This window comes from Bactrocera oleae, chromosome 3, assembly GCF_042242935.1.
Source record: "Bactrocera oleae isolate idBacOlea1 chromosome 3, idBacOlea1, whole genome shotgun sequence".
Classification (NCBI taxonomy): Eukaryota; Metazoa; Arthropoda; class Insecta; order Diptera; family Tephritidae; genus Bactrocera; species Bactrocera oleae.
Window position 1 is genome coordinate 58,213,586 of NC_091537.1, and position 19,367 is coordinate 58,232,952.

General features: G+C 33.2%; 1 protein-coding gene across 6 annotated transcripts in view; it reads left to right on the forward strand.

The window, feature by feature from the left end:
• The window catches only part of LOC106622678 (uncharacterized), a 95,833-nt gene that overhangs the window by 67,180 nt on the left and 9,286 nt on the right, over positions 1–19,367 (forward strand). For 4 of the 6 annotated variants that reach the window (XR_011395370.1, XR_011395369.1, XM_070106672.1 and 1 more), the window contains exons 3-7: positions 13,196–13,327; positions 16,438–16,743; positions 17,152–17,270; positions 17,834–17,906; positions 17,981–18,703. Coding sequence is in view for 4 of the 6 variants with exons in the window: in XM_070106670.1 (XP_069962771.1) it covers positions 13,196–13,327; positions 16,438–16,743; positions 17,152–17,270; positions 17,834–17,906; positions 17,981–18,703 (1,353 nt within the window). In the remaining 2 variants the exon portion in view is untranslated. Of the gene's footprint in view, positions 1–9,002; positions 9,170–13,195; positions 13,328–16,437; positions 16,744–17,151; positions 17,271–17,833; positions 17,907–17,980; positions 18,704–19,367 lie in introns of all 6 variants that reach the window. The other 2 variants (XM_070106671.1, XM_070106673.1) reach the window with 2 other exon arrangements.

The following is a 19,367-nucleotide window of genomic DNA, read 5'->3' on the forward strand; positions in this document are numbered from 1 at the left end:
TGTTATTGCGCAATCCTGCTTGTTTTTGTTTGCCAAAGAACAAGGGGTATTGCGGGATATATGCCAAAATGGACTTTGAAGAGATTTTTATTTGAGTACGTTGTATATTATTGTTTTTAGCTTTCTTTTAGCAATTTTTTTTTTTATGGAATAACTTATTTATTTGTTGCTATGATTTAACCGCACCGTTTAATTAGTTTCAAAATAACCGTTTTTTAAATGATTAAATGAAATAAAAATATGTAATTATACCCACTGTATATGGGGTATAGGAGCATAGGCAGATCGTATGCCGTATGTACAAGTGTGTATATGTATGACTGTGCACGCGTGATATTTTTTGGCATGAGAGAAGAGTGTGGAGAAAAAAAAAATTATAATACGCAGGCGCCGTATACATACCGACTGCGCTTATGTTAATATGTTCGGATATAATTATATATGTAAAAATATAAATGAATGTTTAGTTATAAGATCTATCGGTAAATGCAATTTGCATATTGTTTGCCGATTGAAAGTATATATATGTATGTTTGTATTTTTGCCTTTTTGCTGTTGATTCTAGCTTTAATTGTTATTGTGCCTTTAGCTTATTGCTTTATTAAGCCTAAGGGGTACTGCCGGAAATTTTTTGCAAGTAAATACTTGAAGTTTTATTTTTTATATAATAATTTGTTAATATAATATATACATATATATGTAAATATGAGCATTGTATAAGTATATAAGTATATTCACCCGAATTTTTTATTTTTTTATTTTACGGTTTTTGGGAATATTCCGTTAACGTTAGGAAAAATATAAGTATATAATAATCAAATTTTTTAATTCCGTCTTTTTTTTTATATTTTCCGTCAACGTTTCATGTACCCGTGTTTTCAACCAGTTAAAACGGATTTTTCTAGTTTTAACAGCATATAGGATTTACAAACATACATACAATATATAATTAATAAAAACTTACTTTGTCTCGCCTTAAGAGGGTTTTGGGGAGAATGTATATGTGGTTTTTTTGAGGTTTTGGTTTTCCCTTTTTTCCTTAACGCCAGCTGTTCCGATCCCTGTTGTGCAGCTCCCTCCCTGCGTTTTTGCTGCTGTATATATATATTTGTTTTTAATCTCGCGCCCATTTTTGATTATTATTCGGTTTTCTTGTTTTTTTTTTGTATATTTTTGGGTTTCGCGCCCGTTTGTTTTTATGTTTAATTACTTTTGGTTTTATATGTTTTGGCACATTCTGCTTTGCCGCTTTTTCACTTTTATGTCTAATGTATGCATATATATGTATATACTTGTCTTTATATGGTACACTCTTTGTTTTTATTGTTTCAATAAATGCACCGTTTTGGTTTTGTTTTTTGTTCACTTTTTGGCACCACAACTTTGACACTTCACCCGTTTTTTTTTTCAAATAAATGCACTGTTTTGGGTTGTTTTTTACTTTTTGTTCATTGTTTGTGGCACAATATTTTTTGTTCACTTAATTATTTTTTGTTCACGTTATTATTTTAATACTTTTGTTTTTTTGTTTAATAACCCATAGTGCCGTCCACTAGGGCTCGAAGGACCATAAATAAGTAACTAATAAATTAATTTTAATTTCCCTCACCGTTCGTAAAATCAGTTGAACAAGGAAAAAAAACGAAGTGAATCTAGGCGGGTGCTCCAACCGAAAAAGATGTGATCGTAAGCGAATCGAATGCTAAAAAGCGTGTGGTATCCTTTTTTTTTAGTCCCTTATATATCTGTTGATGTTTTAATGGTGGTGTGGTCGTGGAGATGTTGTATTTGTGTGCGTATTGGTGCATGGTGTAATGATGTGGAATGTATGGTAAGCAGGTGTGGTGATGTGGATGTGGTGAATCTGATGTGACAGTGTCTTATATTGAACGGTCATTTAGCCAGTATGTATATAGAGTACTCACTCATTTTCTTTCACTATTTTTTCATCACTTTCTTGACTAATAAATATGCTTTTTTTACACATATTTATAACACTTTCTATACAAATTTTACGCGTACTCCCCGAACATGCGTTGCCTACAAGCATCTTTTCGCGACGATGGCAAAAGCTAAAAATCATAAATAAAACAACTTTCAACTCCGCAAACCCGCAAAAATTTTAAATTTCGTGAGTTAACGTGAGTGTAATATACGTTGCTTTCTTGAAAGTATTGCGAAATAATGGCTTCGCGTTACAAAGAATTAGAGGAAGTCATTTAAGGGAAAACTTAAATCCGTTTGAAGTAGCTAATGCACTGTTAATAGTTGAACTACTGGTAATAGTTACTTAACTTTTTAAATTGTAACAAGCTTTGAAGCATATTATCGAGTCAGCAAGGTTGTAATTAAATTGCTTATCAATAAAGTAACACCACACAGAAAGGCATTAAAAATTCTACTTTATCTGCAAATGGAATGAAACACCCTGTCAAAAGTACTAAGTCAACTAATTTAGGTTTTAGAGCGTATTTATTGTATCGGAAGAGGATTGAATTCAAAATGCTGGAGATTGATTATTTGCTTAACAAATTTATCGGGAAGCACATACCTTTCCCACTCTATTCAAATTTTAAAAATAAAAGTTTCCGTTGAACTTAGTATTTTGACCATTTCGGTTAAACCACAAGTTTAAACGCGAAACGACTTTCGGATGATGGCGATCAAAATCAGGAGATATCGGTGTCCAACAGTTGTCAACGAACAGTTGCGCGTAAGATCCCTACCTTGTCGAATCAGGTATATATGCGAATGATGATGTGACGTTCAGTCCCGTAGACGAAAACGAATGTGTTGCTACCGCGGTGCGGTGTGCTAACGAAAAATGTTGATGTGGCGCTCAGGCCCGTAGACGATAAGAGAATGAAGTGCGCGCAGGATCGCTATAACTTCGAATGAGGTGTATCTGCTGCGGAGACCATCCTATTTGTTTGCTGAAGGGCGCGATGCTGTGGTGTGTTGAGTTGTCCCGTGTGGTGATGTATGAGTGTGGTGTATTGTAGTGGGTTATACTAGGGTGCGCCAGTTCTTGCCGAGTAGAGTGGCGTGTATGTGTAGGGGAGGCTTATCTCATTTAAACATCCTGGGCCCCCTAGGCGAATATTTTGCCTAGTATTACACGTATTGATAATGAATACATCTGTGCTGTTGAATGTATTTCGGCTTACTGTTGCTGGAGTAGCCGAGTGCGCGAATATTAGCTGTGAGAAGCAATTTTGGTTTTAATCAACTTAACAAGAACAAGTGGTTTTGCTTACGTTTTGTATTATGGTATAGACTTGAGATACGCAACTATATTCTGACAATTTTTTGGTTTTATAGTTGGCAATACAATAAGTAGTGATTGTATTTACGTTTTTTTTTCTTTTATCGATTTTTTATGCGAATTGTTTATGATTTGCCTTTTCTGTATTATCAGCAAATATTTGCAATCTCTTTATTATCGGCGACTCCACGCCTGGCTCAGATATGGCCAGAATGGGCGCTCCTTTCAAACCTTTGAAGAGGGATCTTGCGAGAGTGAGATTTGTGATTTTCGCTCACTTTTTTGAAGTGAGACTTACAACTTTAACAAGTGTTTCCCATAAACTACCCGTTTGATGAGCGCTTAGATAGTTGCGATAAGTGCGACCTTTGCTTTTTGTAAGTCTGGGTGCGACACTGTATCACATTGTAAATATGGTGATCCCTTAACTTTAATTTTGAATTGTATTTGATTATGAAAATTTAGGCAACTATGAGGCACTATAGTAAGAGAAGTGTCGATTTTTGAACATTCTATGACGATTACTCGTATGTTGCGGACGATATTATGTATGGAAGTGGGCGATTGTGGCCAAGAATCGGTAGATTCGGATATCGTTAAGATTGTTTGAGGATTGTGACCATTTTTCTAAGTGAAGAAGAATTAGGATTTTCGCTTGTATCATAATTGGCGAAAGCCATCCTGCGGGGTCAAAAATGTTATTGCGGATAATGCGGATATTGATTCAGTAGGATATGAAAGCTGATCAGATATCGCATACCATTGGATCCCCTGTATTTTTATGTTGTACTGCCCTTTTCAAATTTAAGGAAATTAGTGTACAACAAATTTTCTTTTCGAATACTTAGTAATATATCTTGATGATTTGGTTGAATTATAGATATATGTGTTTATAACACTGGGGTTGTCAGAAGAAACTCTGACATGGTTTTTTGTGCCAATTTGTAGAGTGTTGGAAGATTGTGGCTTTGGTGGTAGTCGTACGACGTACCGGCCATTATTTGATCGAGTAGTTGTGGCTTTGTAGAAGTCTTTACAATACTGATCTTCTGGGGTTGTAATTGATATCAGGGGGCGTTTTTCTAACTCCCGAAGTTTCCTTAATTGTGAATGAAGGTATTCTTTAGAGTATTCGTCAACTTGAGTTGTTGTTGTGGAAACTGGTTCTGCAACTAGTCCACTTAGGATCCACCCGAAAATAGTATTTTGTGCCAATAGTGTGCTTGAAATTTTCTCAATACCTTCGAGTATTATCTGTGGTATGAGATCGCTGCCTAATAGAAGGTCTATTTGAGCGGGAGTGTTGCAGTTGGGATCTGCTAGCTTTAGGCGTGAAACCTTTTGCCAATGCTTGCTATTTATGTGATAGCTTGGAAGCATATTTGTAAGTTGCGGTAAGACTATAGCTTCTGCTTGTATGTGCTTATCCGCTTGGGGGGAAATTAGGGTAATGGTAATTTCAAAATTGGCTTGTTTTGTTGGCAGTTGTAGGCTATTTTGAGCCCTAGACGCTATGAAAGATCGTTGTGATCCTTGGTCTATTAAGGCTCTAAGTTTAAACAGCTCTCCTCGGTGTTCGATGGAGACGACTGCTGTGGGTAGTAATACCCTATTTTGTATTTCGCTGTGTAGCGTTTGAGTGTTTTGTGCCTTTGAGCAGCATGATGTCATTTGGCAATTTTCGGTATTGTGGTTTTCGGGATTTGTAGTTGAAACTAAACCCGTGGTTCTTTTTATACTAATATATGCGCTCTTTTGGGGTGAGCTGGGAAATTTGCTGTAATGAAGCATTGAGTGGTGTCTTTTGTGACAATATAAGCAATTGAATTTGCTTTTGCAATTTTTATACTTATGCGCATGTGACAAGCAATTTGTACAAATTCTTTTTGATCTGACAAAATTATTTCGTTCGTCAACTTTTAAGTTTTTAAACTTCTCGCATGATTGTAGTTTATGCCCTCTTGTGCATAGTTCGCATGACGCATGATTGTTCTGTTCGAATGTGAAACGATTGAGATTTGTAGAAGCTTCTGTTTAATTTGTTTTTGCTACTAGCTTGGGGTCTATTGAAGCTTCTTTTTAGGTCGTGTTGTACAATTTTTGTTTTAATTAGTTTTTTATCTACCCGTTCAGCGATTTCGTACTGGGTAGTTAGAAAGTCTTTGCCACGTGGGGCATTTCTTTCGTGATGAGAGCCATTGCTCCCATAAAAGTAACGATTTTTCTGGTAATGCGGCAGTGCATATGTTTACCAGTATAGGGTCCCAGCTGTCTGTGGGAATATTTTGTGTCGATAAAACCGACAAACAGTTTGAAACAGTGGATTGTAGACTTATAAACTCTTCACTGGTTTCTTTTTGAATCTTAGGCAAGTTTAATAGTGTCGTTACTTGGTTATCGACCAATATTCTTTCATTTTGATATCTGGATTTTAGAGCTTCCCAAGCCAAATTAAAATTGTCGTCATTTAGTGCGAACTGTTTTACTATTGCGCCTGCTTGACCTTTAGTTTTGTATCGGAGGTGATACAATTTTTGCGCTTTTGATAATTTTGGATGGTTGATGTAAACGGCAGTGAACATGTCCCGGAAGGACGGCCATTCTTCATAACCTCCATAAAATATTTCTGTGTCACACGCGGACACCTCGAGATGGATGCCTGAACTTGCCTCTTGACTTAGAATTTGTGGCAGCTCTACTCTCGGATGTGGAGTAGGTGAAATCGCTTTTATTAGCTTTGATTGATCAGAAATCATAGCTTTCGTACTGGTCTAAGCAGTTTTCGTATAGTGCGTAAGTCGAAGATTTAAAATCGTGTGGTAGATCTGAATTATCATAATCTACAATGGCGTCATGAGCCGTTTGGAGACGAGTCCAAAAATTGTCAATATTTTGTTTTTTTATTTCCAATAACGATTCAGAGATGTCTTGAATCGGTGAAGATGAAAATCGAGTGCAGTATCGTGCTAATCTGTCACTCTCAGAAATGAATTTGGTGGCACAAATATTTTTGCCTTTTGTTTGCTTTGTGGTAACCTGTCTTGCGCGTGTAGCTTCTGCAGGTGTAATTTGAATTTTATCCACATTCATCATTTTTTTTTTGTATGTTAAAATATTTGTTAAAATATATTAAAATTTTCTCAGTGTAAACTGTATTTGCTAGCAATATGAATTTGTTGTGGTTTTATTTTGAATGTATTGCTTTAATTTATTTAATTATTAAAAATCGCACTTTTAATTCAATAATACTTTTTATGTCCTTATATTGATGTATTTAGGTACACCCTAATAAACGGACTTGTTAGTATATATTTATGTGCTCGTAAAATTGAGAGCTCGTTGAAGAGATCAATTGGTTGTGCGTATGTATGTATACTTTCTAATGCAATTGAGAGCTCGTTGAAGAGATCAATGTGCTTTTAGTTTTTTACGTACGCAATCCTGCTTGTTTGTTACAAGGAGTATTGCGGGGTGTATGCCAATGTGGACTTTGAAAATATGTACAACTATAATTGTATATGTTTTAATATGTGTATATTTAAATATTATTTTTGTTTGTGTGCAATTGAGAGCTCGTTAGAGAGATCAATGCGTTTTTGTGTGGTTCGCAATCCTGCTTGCTTGTGTTTTAACAAGAGGTTTTGCTTGAATAGTGTGCGTATGTACTTTAGTTCTTGTTAATATTTTATGTATTTATATATATATTTTTTTTTAAGAGTTTGTTTGGTTTCTTTTTTGTTTGCGTTTTAATAAAAAATAAAATTAAGGAAATTTTATTTTACTTTGTTTATTCATTCGCAATTTGAAAATCACTTTTTAGTGAATGTTTAAAATTTTAATAAATTAATATTACCCAATGTTGAGTATGGTATAAAAATATAGGTTGTATGCCGTATGTATGTATAAACTGGGCTTCTATATTTTGCAATAGAAAGAGAGCGCGAAAAAGGAATTGATAATGTGCAGGTATTCTCCGCATGCACATATATGGATGTAAATATGTACTTGGTTTTTGAAAATATATTAATATGTCGTTTGTATTTATATTGTTTCTCTTTCTTTGTTTTTAAATTTTTGTTATATGTTTGTGCCTTTGCTTACTTATTTTAGGCAATCCTGCTTACTGTTTTTGTTAAAAATAAGGGGTATTGCCGGAAAATATTGCAAGTAAATACTTGAATTCTGTTTTTGTTTTTTGTGTTTGTGAAATATGTGTGTTTGAAAACACAAAGGTAAGCTTATAGGCATACATCAATTATTTACATAATATTTATTTGGATATATATATTGTACCAAACTGATTTTAATGTCAGCGGTATTTCGATTTTTACCGTGATCTACACCAGTTTGGTAATCTTTTTTTATATTAGTATATAAAATAATAAGTGAAATAAATACGCTCACTTTGATCTGTATATACAAGTATACGTGCTTGTGCGTTTGTCCCAGTGTCTGTCCTCTTCGGCATCCAGCTGGCTAGCTCCTTATGCGTGTTTGTTGTTTGTATTTTTGTGAATAAATTTGCGCCCGTTTGCTTTGTTTTTATTTATGTTATTGTGTATACTGTGTTTTTAAGTTTCGCGCCCGTTAATTGCTTTTGTCTTTTGGTTTCGCGCCCGATTGTGTTGTTTTTTATTTGTTTAAGATGTTTAGCAAATTTTGCACTGTATATTTATGTATTTGTTATTTTCACCGCACTTATTTTTGTCACAGCACTTCAACCTTTTCGATAAGTTATATAGGTATGTATGTTTATGTTTATTTTGTTTGGTTCGTATTTGGTCACCGCACTGTGTATATGTAACTAAATTTTTTATTTTTTTTTAAATGTTTTTTCACTCCATAGTGCCTCTCAATCCGGCTCGAAGGACCATGAATAATTATGCTATAATGTTAGCACTCAACATTGACATTATTACTTCCCGTTTCTTTCACAAACGCCTTTTTAAGGTTTAAATTGAAATATTCTTTATTTTTTTTTATTGAATGTTTCACAAGTTTTTTATTGGTTTAACACTTTTTTGATAAAAATTAATACTACGATTTTAAACTCAGAAAGTTTTGACGGTTGGTAGCGGAGATAGCGATTTCATACATTTACGTTGCGCAAAGAGATCGGAATTATTTCGAATGTGGTGTATCTGCTGCGGAGACCATCCTATTTGTTTGCTGAAGGGCGCGATGCTGTGGTATGTTGAGTTGTCCCGTGTGGTGATGTATGAGTGTGGTGTATTGTAGTGGGTTATACTAGGGTGCGCCAGTTCTTGCCGAGTAGACTGGCGTGTATGTGTAGGGGAGGCTTATCTCATTTAAATAGAGATAATATAATTTATGCGACATTTTTGGAAAATTGTGGTATGCGTGGAGTGGAGCATATCAGATTATTGAAACCATAAAAAGAAAGGGTACTTTTACTTTATAATAGGAAAGGTTACTTTAGTGACGCTGTAGCTATTGAGTTCAGTTGCAGTTTCCTTTCTATCCGTATTTTCTCTTTACAAAATACCTTAGCGAAATCTTGATTATTTATGACACATCTGAGGTCATTGTGTAGGCAATACCCTACAAATTAATAATATTTTTTTTGCAACCACTGTGAAAACCACAATAACTGCAGCAGTAGAGGACTCCTTTATAGTAACTTGGGAAATAACAAAAAATATTTTTTTTTTAAATTTTGTGTGGATGCTTATTAATTATCGGACTCACAAATGCCAAGCACTCTGTTAAATTTCAGAATCCTGCTGGGCGCTATTGAGGCGATGTGATTACTATTCGTCTACCAAATTTTTACGCAAATTCACGTTCTCCGGTAGCTATTGTAAGAGCTCTTCGCGCAAAACATGGTCGTTTCAGATGGAGGGCTTAATGGTTTCGTCAAAAAATAAAATTGTCGCTATTGGGGTAAGTCAAATCCTCGTGTGGATTGCATCCCCAAAATTTGTTTCGAAGTGAGGCAAAAAATGCCGTTACCATCAATAGATGTTGACCGACTTTTTTCCAGAAATTTGATTAAATCTACGCGGACTGTCTCTATTTCCAACAAGACGGCCTTATGTTTCATGTCTAAACATAAACACATTCCGTGCAAAGTTTGGCAACTCGTTAATTTCTCGCCAAGATCATGATTCAGAATTTAAGTAAATTATTTTCTCTGACGGTATGTTAAATCAAAAGTTTACGGCAATCAACCAACAACGCTCGAGGATCTCAGATAATATTCAGCGCACTATAGCCTAAATTCCAGCCGAAATGATGCACCGATTCATCGAAAATTGACGTAAACGGGTGGAGATATGCAAACGGAGCCATGATGGCCATTTGGCAAATCTGACATTTTGTTCAAATCATAAATGGTAAAAATTGTATGCATAACCAAAAAACCGAACCCATTTTTACCAAATTTAAGGGTATAAAATGACACAATTCGTCGCTGGGGAGATTTATAATACTTTTGAACCTTGTGAGGTTTTAACCACCCTATATTTTGATGCCAATATCTTTCTCTGCCCACTATTCTCCTTGTGGAGCAGCTACTTTATGGTATTGGAACCCACCGCGATGCTAGGTTCCGGTCTCCCCATCCTACAAATAGGGGCAGATCGGGTAAGTTCGATCCTAGCTACCCCTTTATGATTCGTGACAGTTTGGTACGTGGTCCAGTGACGCCTTCCGATATTTTCGAGCCGTGAGTGTACCACTGAATAGTGCTCACCGTCAGTATTAGGTCAAACTTGGAATTACTCTATTCCCTCTTACTGCCGAGAGTAACGTTAAACTTCTTTTTTGGGAGAAAGGGCCAGTGATGTCTCTTCACCTAAGTTCTTCATTTGTTGAGACAATATTACCTTCCCTTTTCCATATTCTTCTGCTGTCTTGTGTAGCATAGTTTTTTTTGCTGTTTGATTGATTACTATGAGAGTTTCAGCATGATGCAAATGCAGGCAAGCCTTTGCAGTTTCGATAATTCAAGTCCTATCGAAGTCTGCAATGCTTTATAGTGACACCCTCCATTGTGAGATCAGTTAAGTCATAAGCACGTTACCCAAAGTGATCTCAAGAATCACTTTTCGTGTAATAGTGACGAATGTGGGTTCACAACCCACCTTTTTAATATTATACTTTTGCTATTAATAATAAATTCGTGAAGAGACTTACCCCTCGTGTTGCAGTCCGTGCTGGCCCTTAGCTATTTCCTTTTTTAGTTAAAAAAAAGTACGTGTGACACTCGGGAACTGCCGCGAAAAAGCTATTGCAAAGTATTTTTTGTCAACTTATCTAATTATAATTATTTATTTATTTTTTATGCAGACTTTTTTTTTATTGATATTAATTCAAGTTTTTTCTTTGATATTAATTCAAGTTAAACTTTTTGAGCGTGGTGATCGATAAGAAAACACATTTTTTTCTTTTATTGAATAAATGAGAAGTTAATATTGTTAAAAATATTTTTATTATCTTACAATACATGTAGGTTATTCCGGAACTTTAATCATTGAAACTATAGGTTAATGATAACTGAAATAAGAAACATAAGTTTGAAACCTGATATTCTGTAAATATCTTGAAAATACCGCGTCAATGGTGGTCTCATATTTTGTTGGGGATTCTTGTGGATCGTTATTCATTTTCAAGTGCAATTTTTCCGAAAAAAAAGTTATCAACCGCTCTGATATTTTATCAGCGAAGAGGATGTTGAAATCGCCAGCCAAGATAAGTGAAAATTTTTTACTATGATAATCCGATTGAAATACCTTATTTCAATTGTATTGTTTTAGTCAAACGAGATACTGTTCCAAAAGGTGGGGTAGCTACTTACCAAATTAATAATAATGTTACTAATATTATGACTCCAAATATTGAATAATTTATTTTTATTAAATTCCATATTTTTATTTGGCATTAAAAAACGTTTATCTCAAATATTAATATTATTTGAATCACCCTGCTGTCTCTTCAATTCATTTGTTCCGCTTGAGATACGCCTAAAGTATGCAAACATCTTGCGCATACTTTGATCGTGTTAGGTTTATTTCCGTTACGGATTCAGTTCCCACGCTCAAATCCCGGGATAGAAGCTATGCAATGGCTCAAAAACTTAGATTTGATGAGACTGGTCATATTAGATGAAAATTAAACAAATTAAAAAATTTTTAAATTAAAACACAGTACTAATTTAAGGCCAACTACTGTAGAATGAACAATCACTTATGTATTCACTGGAATAAATATGCAAACGAAAATTAATTAATGTACTGCCTACTTGGACTATCTTGTATTGGTAAATAACTACTACTAGGTATATACAAATTTTTAAGAATCATCTTGATAGGTTTCGTAAGAACCACACCATAGTAACGCAAAAAAGGTTAAATACAATAGTAAGATAGCTGTTTAGGTATCAAACGTCTATTTTGTGAGCCACTGATCAAATCTACATACATACCATATCTTTTGAAGGAGTGTAATGCAAACATGTTATGAGAGTAGAATTTAGTTTATTAAATCACTGCACACCTAAAAATAAAAATTTTATGAAACCGAACTTTCTTCTGCTCTTATTTTCCTGCGATTTCCTTTTTTAAAGAGCAGACTTTTTTACTCGGACGGCTCATATACAAATATTTGAGTTTATTATTGGCTCATAAAAATGTGAAAATCATTGCCTATCGAACAAAACACATAAATTACAATGTATACAAAAATACATACAAAATATGGGTACACCAAATACTAATGCATCAAACCAGTTGTAAAAGACCCATACCTTGGTATCTGAAGTATGCAATGAATTATTTCAAATACATATGTATGTATCCAACATACACGTTGTTAAGAAATTAGATTTTGAAAATGCATGATAATGCATTTTATTGGTTTTTTCGAATTAAATTTCAAATTTATTTATTTATATTAAACTTTTTAACCGATTTTCGACACAATGTACAGCTGGCTTTCGGCATTATTTCAGTATTTGTAACACGCAAAAATTAGAAACAACGAATTCGTATTTTTGAAAAAAACAATTTAATATCTTCACGTTTCATATTATGAAGAAGGAGAATCAAAACAAATGAAAAAATTAATTGTTTCCCATATGATTTCGTATAAAGCATCGGAATGACAGTTTTTGGGAGAGCGCGGAGGAAGAACAATGAACAAATAAAATGAGATTCAAATTAAAACTCTCACGTTACAAACCTTTTGGAGTAAGGTTTTGTACATTGATCATTCGAACTTTTAAAATTTACGCCGTAAATGCTATTTTGTTTAAGTTTACACCTCACCGTAAATTTCAAAAAGTAAAATTTCGAATCAAAACATGTGAACAAAGTTTTGTTATTTTTATATATACATTAATGATAAATAATTTAAAAGAAATCTTGGGTTTATAATTTGAAAATGATAAGATGACAAATAAAAAATAAGCCGCAAAATTTTTTGAATGGAAAATTATGGTAAAACTATAAAAGAAAGGTAAAGTATCAAGGAAATATCAAATATCATGGACTAATCCAAAAACGTGATATTTAATATGACTAAATGTTGGTACGTTACAAATATAAGCAAAGAAAAATCGTTGTTCCTATTATTTCTGCCGCCAGTGTATATACCATAAAAAAATTGAAAAATTTGAAGTTGAAAGAACATTGTTTTTCGTATACTCGATTGACTTGTAAAGCTCTAACCTTTTTTGGAATACATACATATGTATACCATATACATATATAATGCCATGACAATCGTTTGTTATCTACCTCACTAAAAACGTTGTATGTTTCTTACAAATTGGTATGAAGAATTTGTTGCGTTTAAAAAAAGGACAACTTACAACATGCACTCTAGTTTTCTAGTAATGGTTAAGTACTGTGTATTTTCTATGCGTTCTTTGCACTTACTTAGCTAATAAATAATACATTTATTTTATAGGACGAAATGGATCAATGGGTTTCCGATTCATTTTACTCATACTTTCCTGGATATACGAACGAGTATCAGAAACGACAAGAAACTTTGCGAAATCAGCAGCGCGAAAATCAACAAAATTTTATAAAACATCAAGTAATTAAGTATAAAAAAATGTATTATAACAAACAAATTTATATGTATATGTTATACAGTTCGTTCAAAAAATTACTATTTTTCTTATCGCGATCAATTTACGGAAAACTGTTTTTAATTTTTTTTTTTTTTTTTTGCAAATTAACACGTGTTCAAATGCGACCATTCACACGTACAGTTCGGTCAGTTTTTTTCGATTTTCTTAATGTGTCAAGAAACTTTTGAAGCAGCATTTCTAACGAAGCATCCTAAAGGTCCCAAATAGACTACTAAAAGAACTGCAAACTATTTAAATACAAGTTGTACATTTGTGAAGAGGTGGTCAGATCATTATATAAAAACTAGAAACGAAGATGACAAGCCAGGAAGAGGGAGTGACATCTAAAAGTGAGGACAAAGTGATTGTTCTCTTGTTTAAGAAGAAACCACTGTTCAGTCTAAGGGCAAGTTGTCATCAAGCTATAAAGGGATTAGATATATGTGTCTCTAAATACAATACGACAGACTTCAGAGACCTGACATTACAGCAGTACTGTGACGTATTTGGCTAAGAAAAGGACAAACATTTATTCAAAGGAGTCTTAAGCACCCTCAAAAGGTGCATGTTTATGAATGTTTCTTTGCTTATGGATTTGGGGTTTGGAGGTGCTTTACAGAAAACCTGAACGCCGTTAGAATGATAAAATTGTATAAAAAGGGTTAGCTGAAATGTTTAAATGCAAACATACTGCAAGAAGACAATGATTCCAAACATAAGAGCAGACTCTGTATTCAAATGGAAATAAGAAAACCATATTGTTACTTTAGATGGGTCATCACAGTCACCAGACGCTAATCCAATAGAGAATTGTCGGCTTAAATGCCAAATATCAAGAAAACAATTAACGTCAACAAAAGATGTCATTCGGCTACTCCAACATACCTGGAGATCGTTTCCTGTGGAATATGCGTAAAATTATTTGCAAGTTGTCATCAGGCTATAACAGACAACGCGGGAGATTTGAGCAAGAATTGAATTAACGTCAGCTAAAAAAACAACGTATTTTCTATAATTATAATATTTTTCTCAAAACACGATACCTACACTTCGAGCCGTTATTTTTTTAACACACTGTATATATTAGGGTGGGCCAAACAAAAGTTTATAAATTTTCATTTTCACTGTATAATAATTTGTTCAAATGCGTTAAACATTAAAATATATATATGAAAATGTTCCTGTGTTGTTTATATGGAAAATCAAACTGCGCCAAGAAGGCCTCAAAATTTACTAACATTTTTTTTCGTAATTTCGGACGATATTTTCACGGTATCTAAAGAAAAAATTTAAAAGTTTTGTTTTGGGCCATTCTAATGTATGTACATATGTATGTATATATGTATTTACAGTATTGGAAAAATAATAGGGACATTAAAAGCAAATCAAACAGTACTTTAATTAGACATCAGTTATACTGTAATAGTCTTTGCATTGCGACAAAAAGTTATTATGATTTTAGGTGCATGTGCTACGTAAGGGCTTGAAAAAAAGATAGAGACAAATTTAGTTATTTACTAGTTTGCACAGAAAAATTGTAAAGATTCCAACGAAACTTTCTGAAATTAAGAGCATATTTATTGTTTTGTTGAAATTAACTATATTACATAACAAATAAATATTTTTATAAAGAACGAAAAGAAAACCATTATTAAATTAAGAAAATCGGCAAAAACTATTTGTGAAATAGCGGACATAATGGAATGCTGATTTTGGGAAGCTGGTCTAATTGGAATAAGTGCAAGAAAAGTTCCGTTTTTAAGCAAACAAAATGTAAAAAAGAGAATTAAATTTGCTCAGAGACACATGCTTCGTGGATATTGGAATAACCTGTGGTCGGATGAAACAAAAGTTAATTTATTTAGATCCGATGACCTCGAAATGCGGAATTTGACCCCAGAGATACACGCAAAACATTTAAACACGGAGGCGGCTCAATAATGTTATGGGAATTTTTTTGGCGGCTGGAGTTGGGGCGATTTATTGGATACAAGACGAAATGTGTTCAACAGATTCTCTCAACATCCTTAATACTGTAATGTTGCTATATGCGGAGGAGCACATGCCACTAAAATGGGAGTTTATGCATGACAACGACCCGAAATATTGTTCGAAAGTGGTAAAATCGTGGTTTCAGCGTAATAAAGTTGACGTTATGGAATGGCCCTCCCAGTCGCCAGATCTCAATCCTATAGAACATCTATGGGAAGTGCAGAAGAAAACAGTTGGTGGACAAAAATGGAAAAATAAGCACGAATTATGGAGAAAAACCCAAGAAGCATGGTATTCAATACCGGCCACGACTTGCACTAACCTTGTCAGCTAAAGGTGTATCAACAAGATATATGTGAATGGAAGAAAAGTAATAATTAAATAAAATAACAAAACAAAAAATGAATTAATGTTTGTCCCTATTTTTTATTTCCAGGCTGAAATACAAAATGTTTCCGTCTTCACTTTGTAAACTCAAATAAACCTTTAATAACTACTGAAATCTTAATTAATTATCTAATTGAACGATAATATTTGAATTTTTTTAGTGCATATCGTTTATACATATAATTAAAAATTTGAAACATCTCCCTTTGTCCCTATTATTTTTTCCAACACAGTGTATGTATATAAAAATTACGTATCACGTTTTCTCCGGGGTTATCCCCTAAACTAGTGAACCGGTTTTAGTAAAATTTACCACACTGTGACCAGTTTGATTCAACTTAAATGGTAGGATAGTTAATATCTCAATTATATTAAAAGTGAAACAATTCATAGTTAAAAATTTATATTTCTCATTCATTATTTTTTTCAATTGACAAATATTTGTATGAATAATTTTCGAAAATTAAACTTATTAAGTATAATCCCTTGGATTTTTATTCTTGCAATAACGTTTTCGCCTTTATTCGTAAATAAGTTCACTGTATTGAATAGTTTATTATAATAGTATTTATGTATATCATAGCCACAGCACCGCGTGGCCCGATCTTGCTAGTTTCATAAAAATATAATGTATTTATCTCAAGATACATCTATATATACGTATATTGTACTTTCTTTTTTTAAAAAAATTAAGGAGATGTTACAAACATCTCAGAAACAAACACGTGTTGTTACGCCAGTCTTCATTCCAAGTAATCACCTGGACCCATCTTTGAATAAAACTCGTTCCGGACCTGCTGCCAATTTGCCTTTGAAAACTCCAACACTATCTAACTACAAGACTGATTTAGAAATTATAGTAACGAATCCTAACTATCAACCTACGGCATATATAAATTCACGACCTAATACAACTCGTCACAAATTGCTTCGGGATTTAAGTCATACAGTGTTATCTTCAAATGAAGAGATTTACATCGACCGTAATGAACATGTAGAGGTGTGTATGTGTTTTTAGTTACTGAAATATTCTTACTTTTGAATAGACCAATAATCGAAATAAAGTACAGCATAATAATAGTGATATATAGGTATGTAGTAATTAAATAGTCCGTCAATCCGATCGGATTATGACCCCTCAGTCCATTTCCTTATATACTATGAAACTATATTCTAAAACTTTTTATATATAAAATGTACTATTCCAAATTTCCAAGTTGGAAATACGATAACTTCTCTAATGAAAACCCCATATGGGTCTTTGTTTAGATGAGTCCACTTTCCTTTATTTTAAGCATATCTCCACTCTTCTTCTCTGTTCTTGAAGTATTAATAATAATAATAACATATTTGATTATATTTTTATTTATTTAATCTACAACATTAAAACTTAAAAAAAAAATTATAGCTTGAAACAAAACGGAAAAAGGAGTATCAACAAGAATTAATGGAACAAATTGAAGAAAAACGGCGTACCGTTCAACTTTTACGAGAAAAGGAACGTATGGAGGATGAAGCTTTAACAAGGTTATATGTAGTAATTCCGGTATTTTTAACAAGCACTTTTAAAGATGCATTTGTAGAATTTGGAATCTATGCAAATTACAAAACAAAAAGTATAAAAAATATAAGTATTCATATTCTTATTATTTTATCAATTCTCAATTCTTATCAATTTTTTAAAAATCCTGCATCTTATGTGTACTGGGGTGCCCGTTGTTTCCCAAGTTTAGTTTTTAATGTGTCTTACACAGATTTTAAAAGGCACTTGCAGCTCAATACATTTGACGCATAACTTTAACTGCGTATAACTTTTATAGCAATTTTTTTCATGACAAAAAAGTATTTTGTAAAGCGCTAAAATTTGTGTTAGAAAATCTGTTCAAAGTCATAGGTTTTTTTTGCTTGGGATATAAAAAACAGATCAAAAACTGAAAAATAAGGTGAGTCTGCAAAAATCAATTTCAATTTTCAATTTGGGTAGTAACGGACATCCTCATGAATACATTAAGTTGATCAAGGTGTTTTGTTAACTGATATTTACATCACATTCATACACTGTTTATAATTGCATATTATTTTGTTTAAAGGAGTTTACAAGAGCAACTTAATGCAATTAATTTGGAGACAAAATTAGCGAAGGAAAACATTCTCACTGAAAAGGTATACAAATTATTAATTGATGCACTTGGTAGTTGCAATCAGTTCGTATTACTTTTTATTCCATGCTCAACAAGATTAAAAAGAATACGGAACAAAATCGGCTAATGAGAGCTCAACTCCTTGCTAAGTTAGAAAATGATGCTAATATGCTAAGCAAAAAAAAACATGAGAAAGGAGAAATCCCAGCAGCCATTGGCAATGCTAATTTAAAAAATAGAAAAGGCTATGAGAGAGGGAATGTAATCAAAAATAAAGTTTATCAATACTTTAGTAATTCCGCACGACAAGACAGCCGTCATTATAACAATATGGCTGAAAAAGAATGTTTTCACTTGAGCGAAAAAATTTGCTCGAAGTGTGATGGACCGTTAAGGAGCTATGAAAGGTGTTGTCTAAACTGCCAAGAACGAGTTTATACAAATCAAATAAAATGCGGAGCAGTTCAACCAAAGGTTAAAGACAATGTCATTTATTGTGATAAACCGAGTTCAAGTACTGACAGTTTAACAGATGAAACAGTCAAGGCGGATTGTAGATCTAGTGAAAAATTTCAGATTGATGAAAGTGACATGGAAAAATATACAAACAGTTTTGTATTAGTTTGTCATAAATGTGAACGCATATACGTACTTTGTCGTAATTGCGTTGCAAAAAAAGCTGTTTGCCGAGCATGTCATCGTAAACTTAACGTTTGCATGAGTTGTAGATGCAATTTATGTAATATCTGTCTGAATGAAATCGCAACGGGCCAGAATACAGACCGAATACATACGAATGATACGCGGTCTAATAGAGAGGTGAGAATGCATTTGTTTGGCTTTTGTAAACATTTGTATATGCACATATATACAAATTACGGGTCACGTTTTGTCCCGAGTTGTCTCCTAAACACCTGAACCGATTTTAGTAAAATTAAGCACACTGTGTCCTCTCAAATTTTGAAAATTAAAACAATTAAAAAAAAAAATTTGCATATATTGTTTATTCTTAAAAAAAAAGAAAAATTAATTATTTTTTCCTTTGACAACTATTTGTATGAATCAATTTCTAAATTAAACTTCTTGGATTCTTATACCGGCAATTACGTGATCGCCTTTATTTGTAAATAATATTTTCACTGTATTAAATAGTTTATTGTATATGTAGAAGTATTTAATGTGTAGGTATATCATAGCCATAGCATCGAATGACCGAATATACTATCTATAATACAAAAATGCACTGAATGTGTTGCTAAGCGCAAATCTCGAGAATAGCTGAACCGATTTCGCTAATTCTTTATTTTTAGAATATTGCTTGAAGTACGAGAATGGTTCTTAAGCAGAGAAAAATTAAAAAAAAATGTCTGAAAAAGCCTAAAACCAACACTTTTCTATACTCCCATACAAACATGCCTGCCTTTCCTCCCTAAGGAGCATCTCTTTAATGGTATGTGGGCCAACCGCTACGCATGGTTCTGGT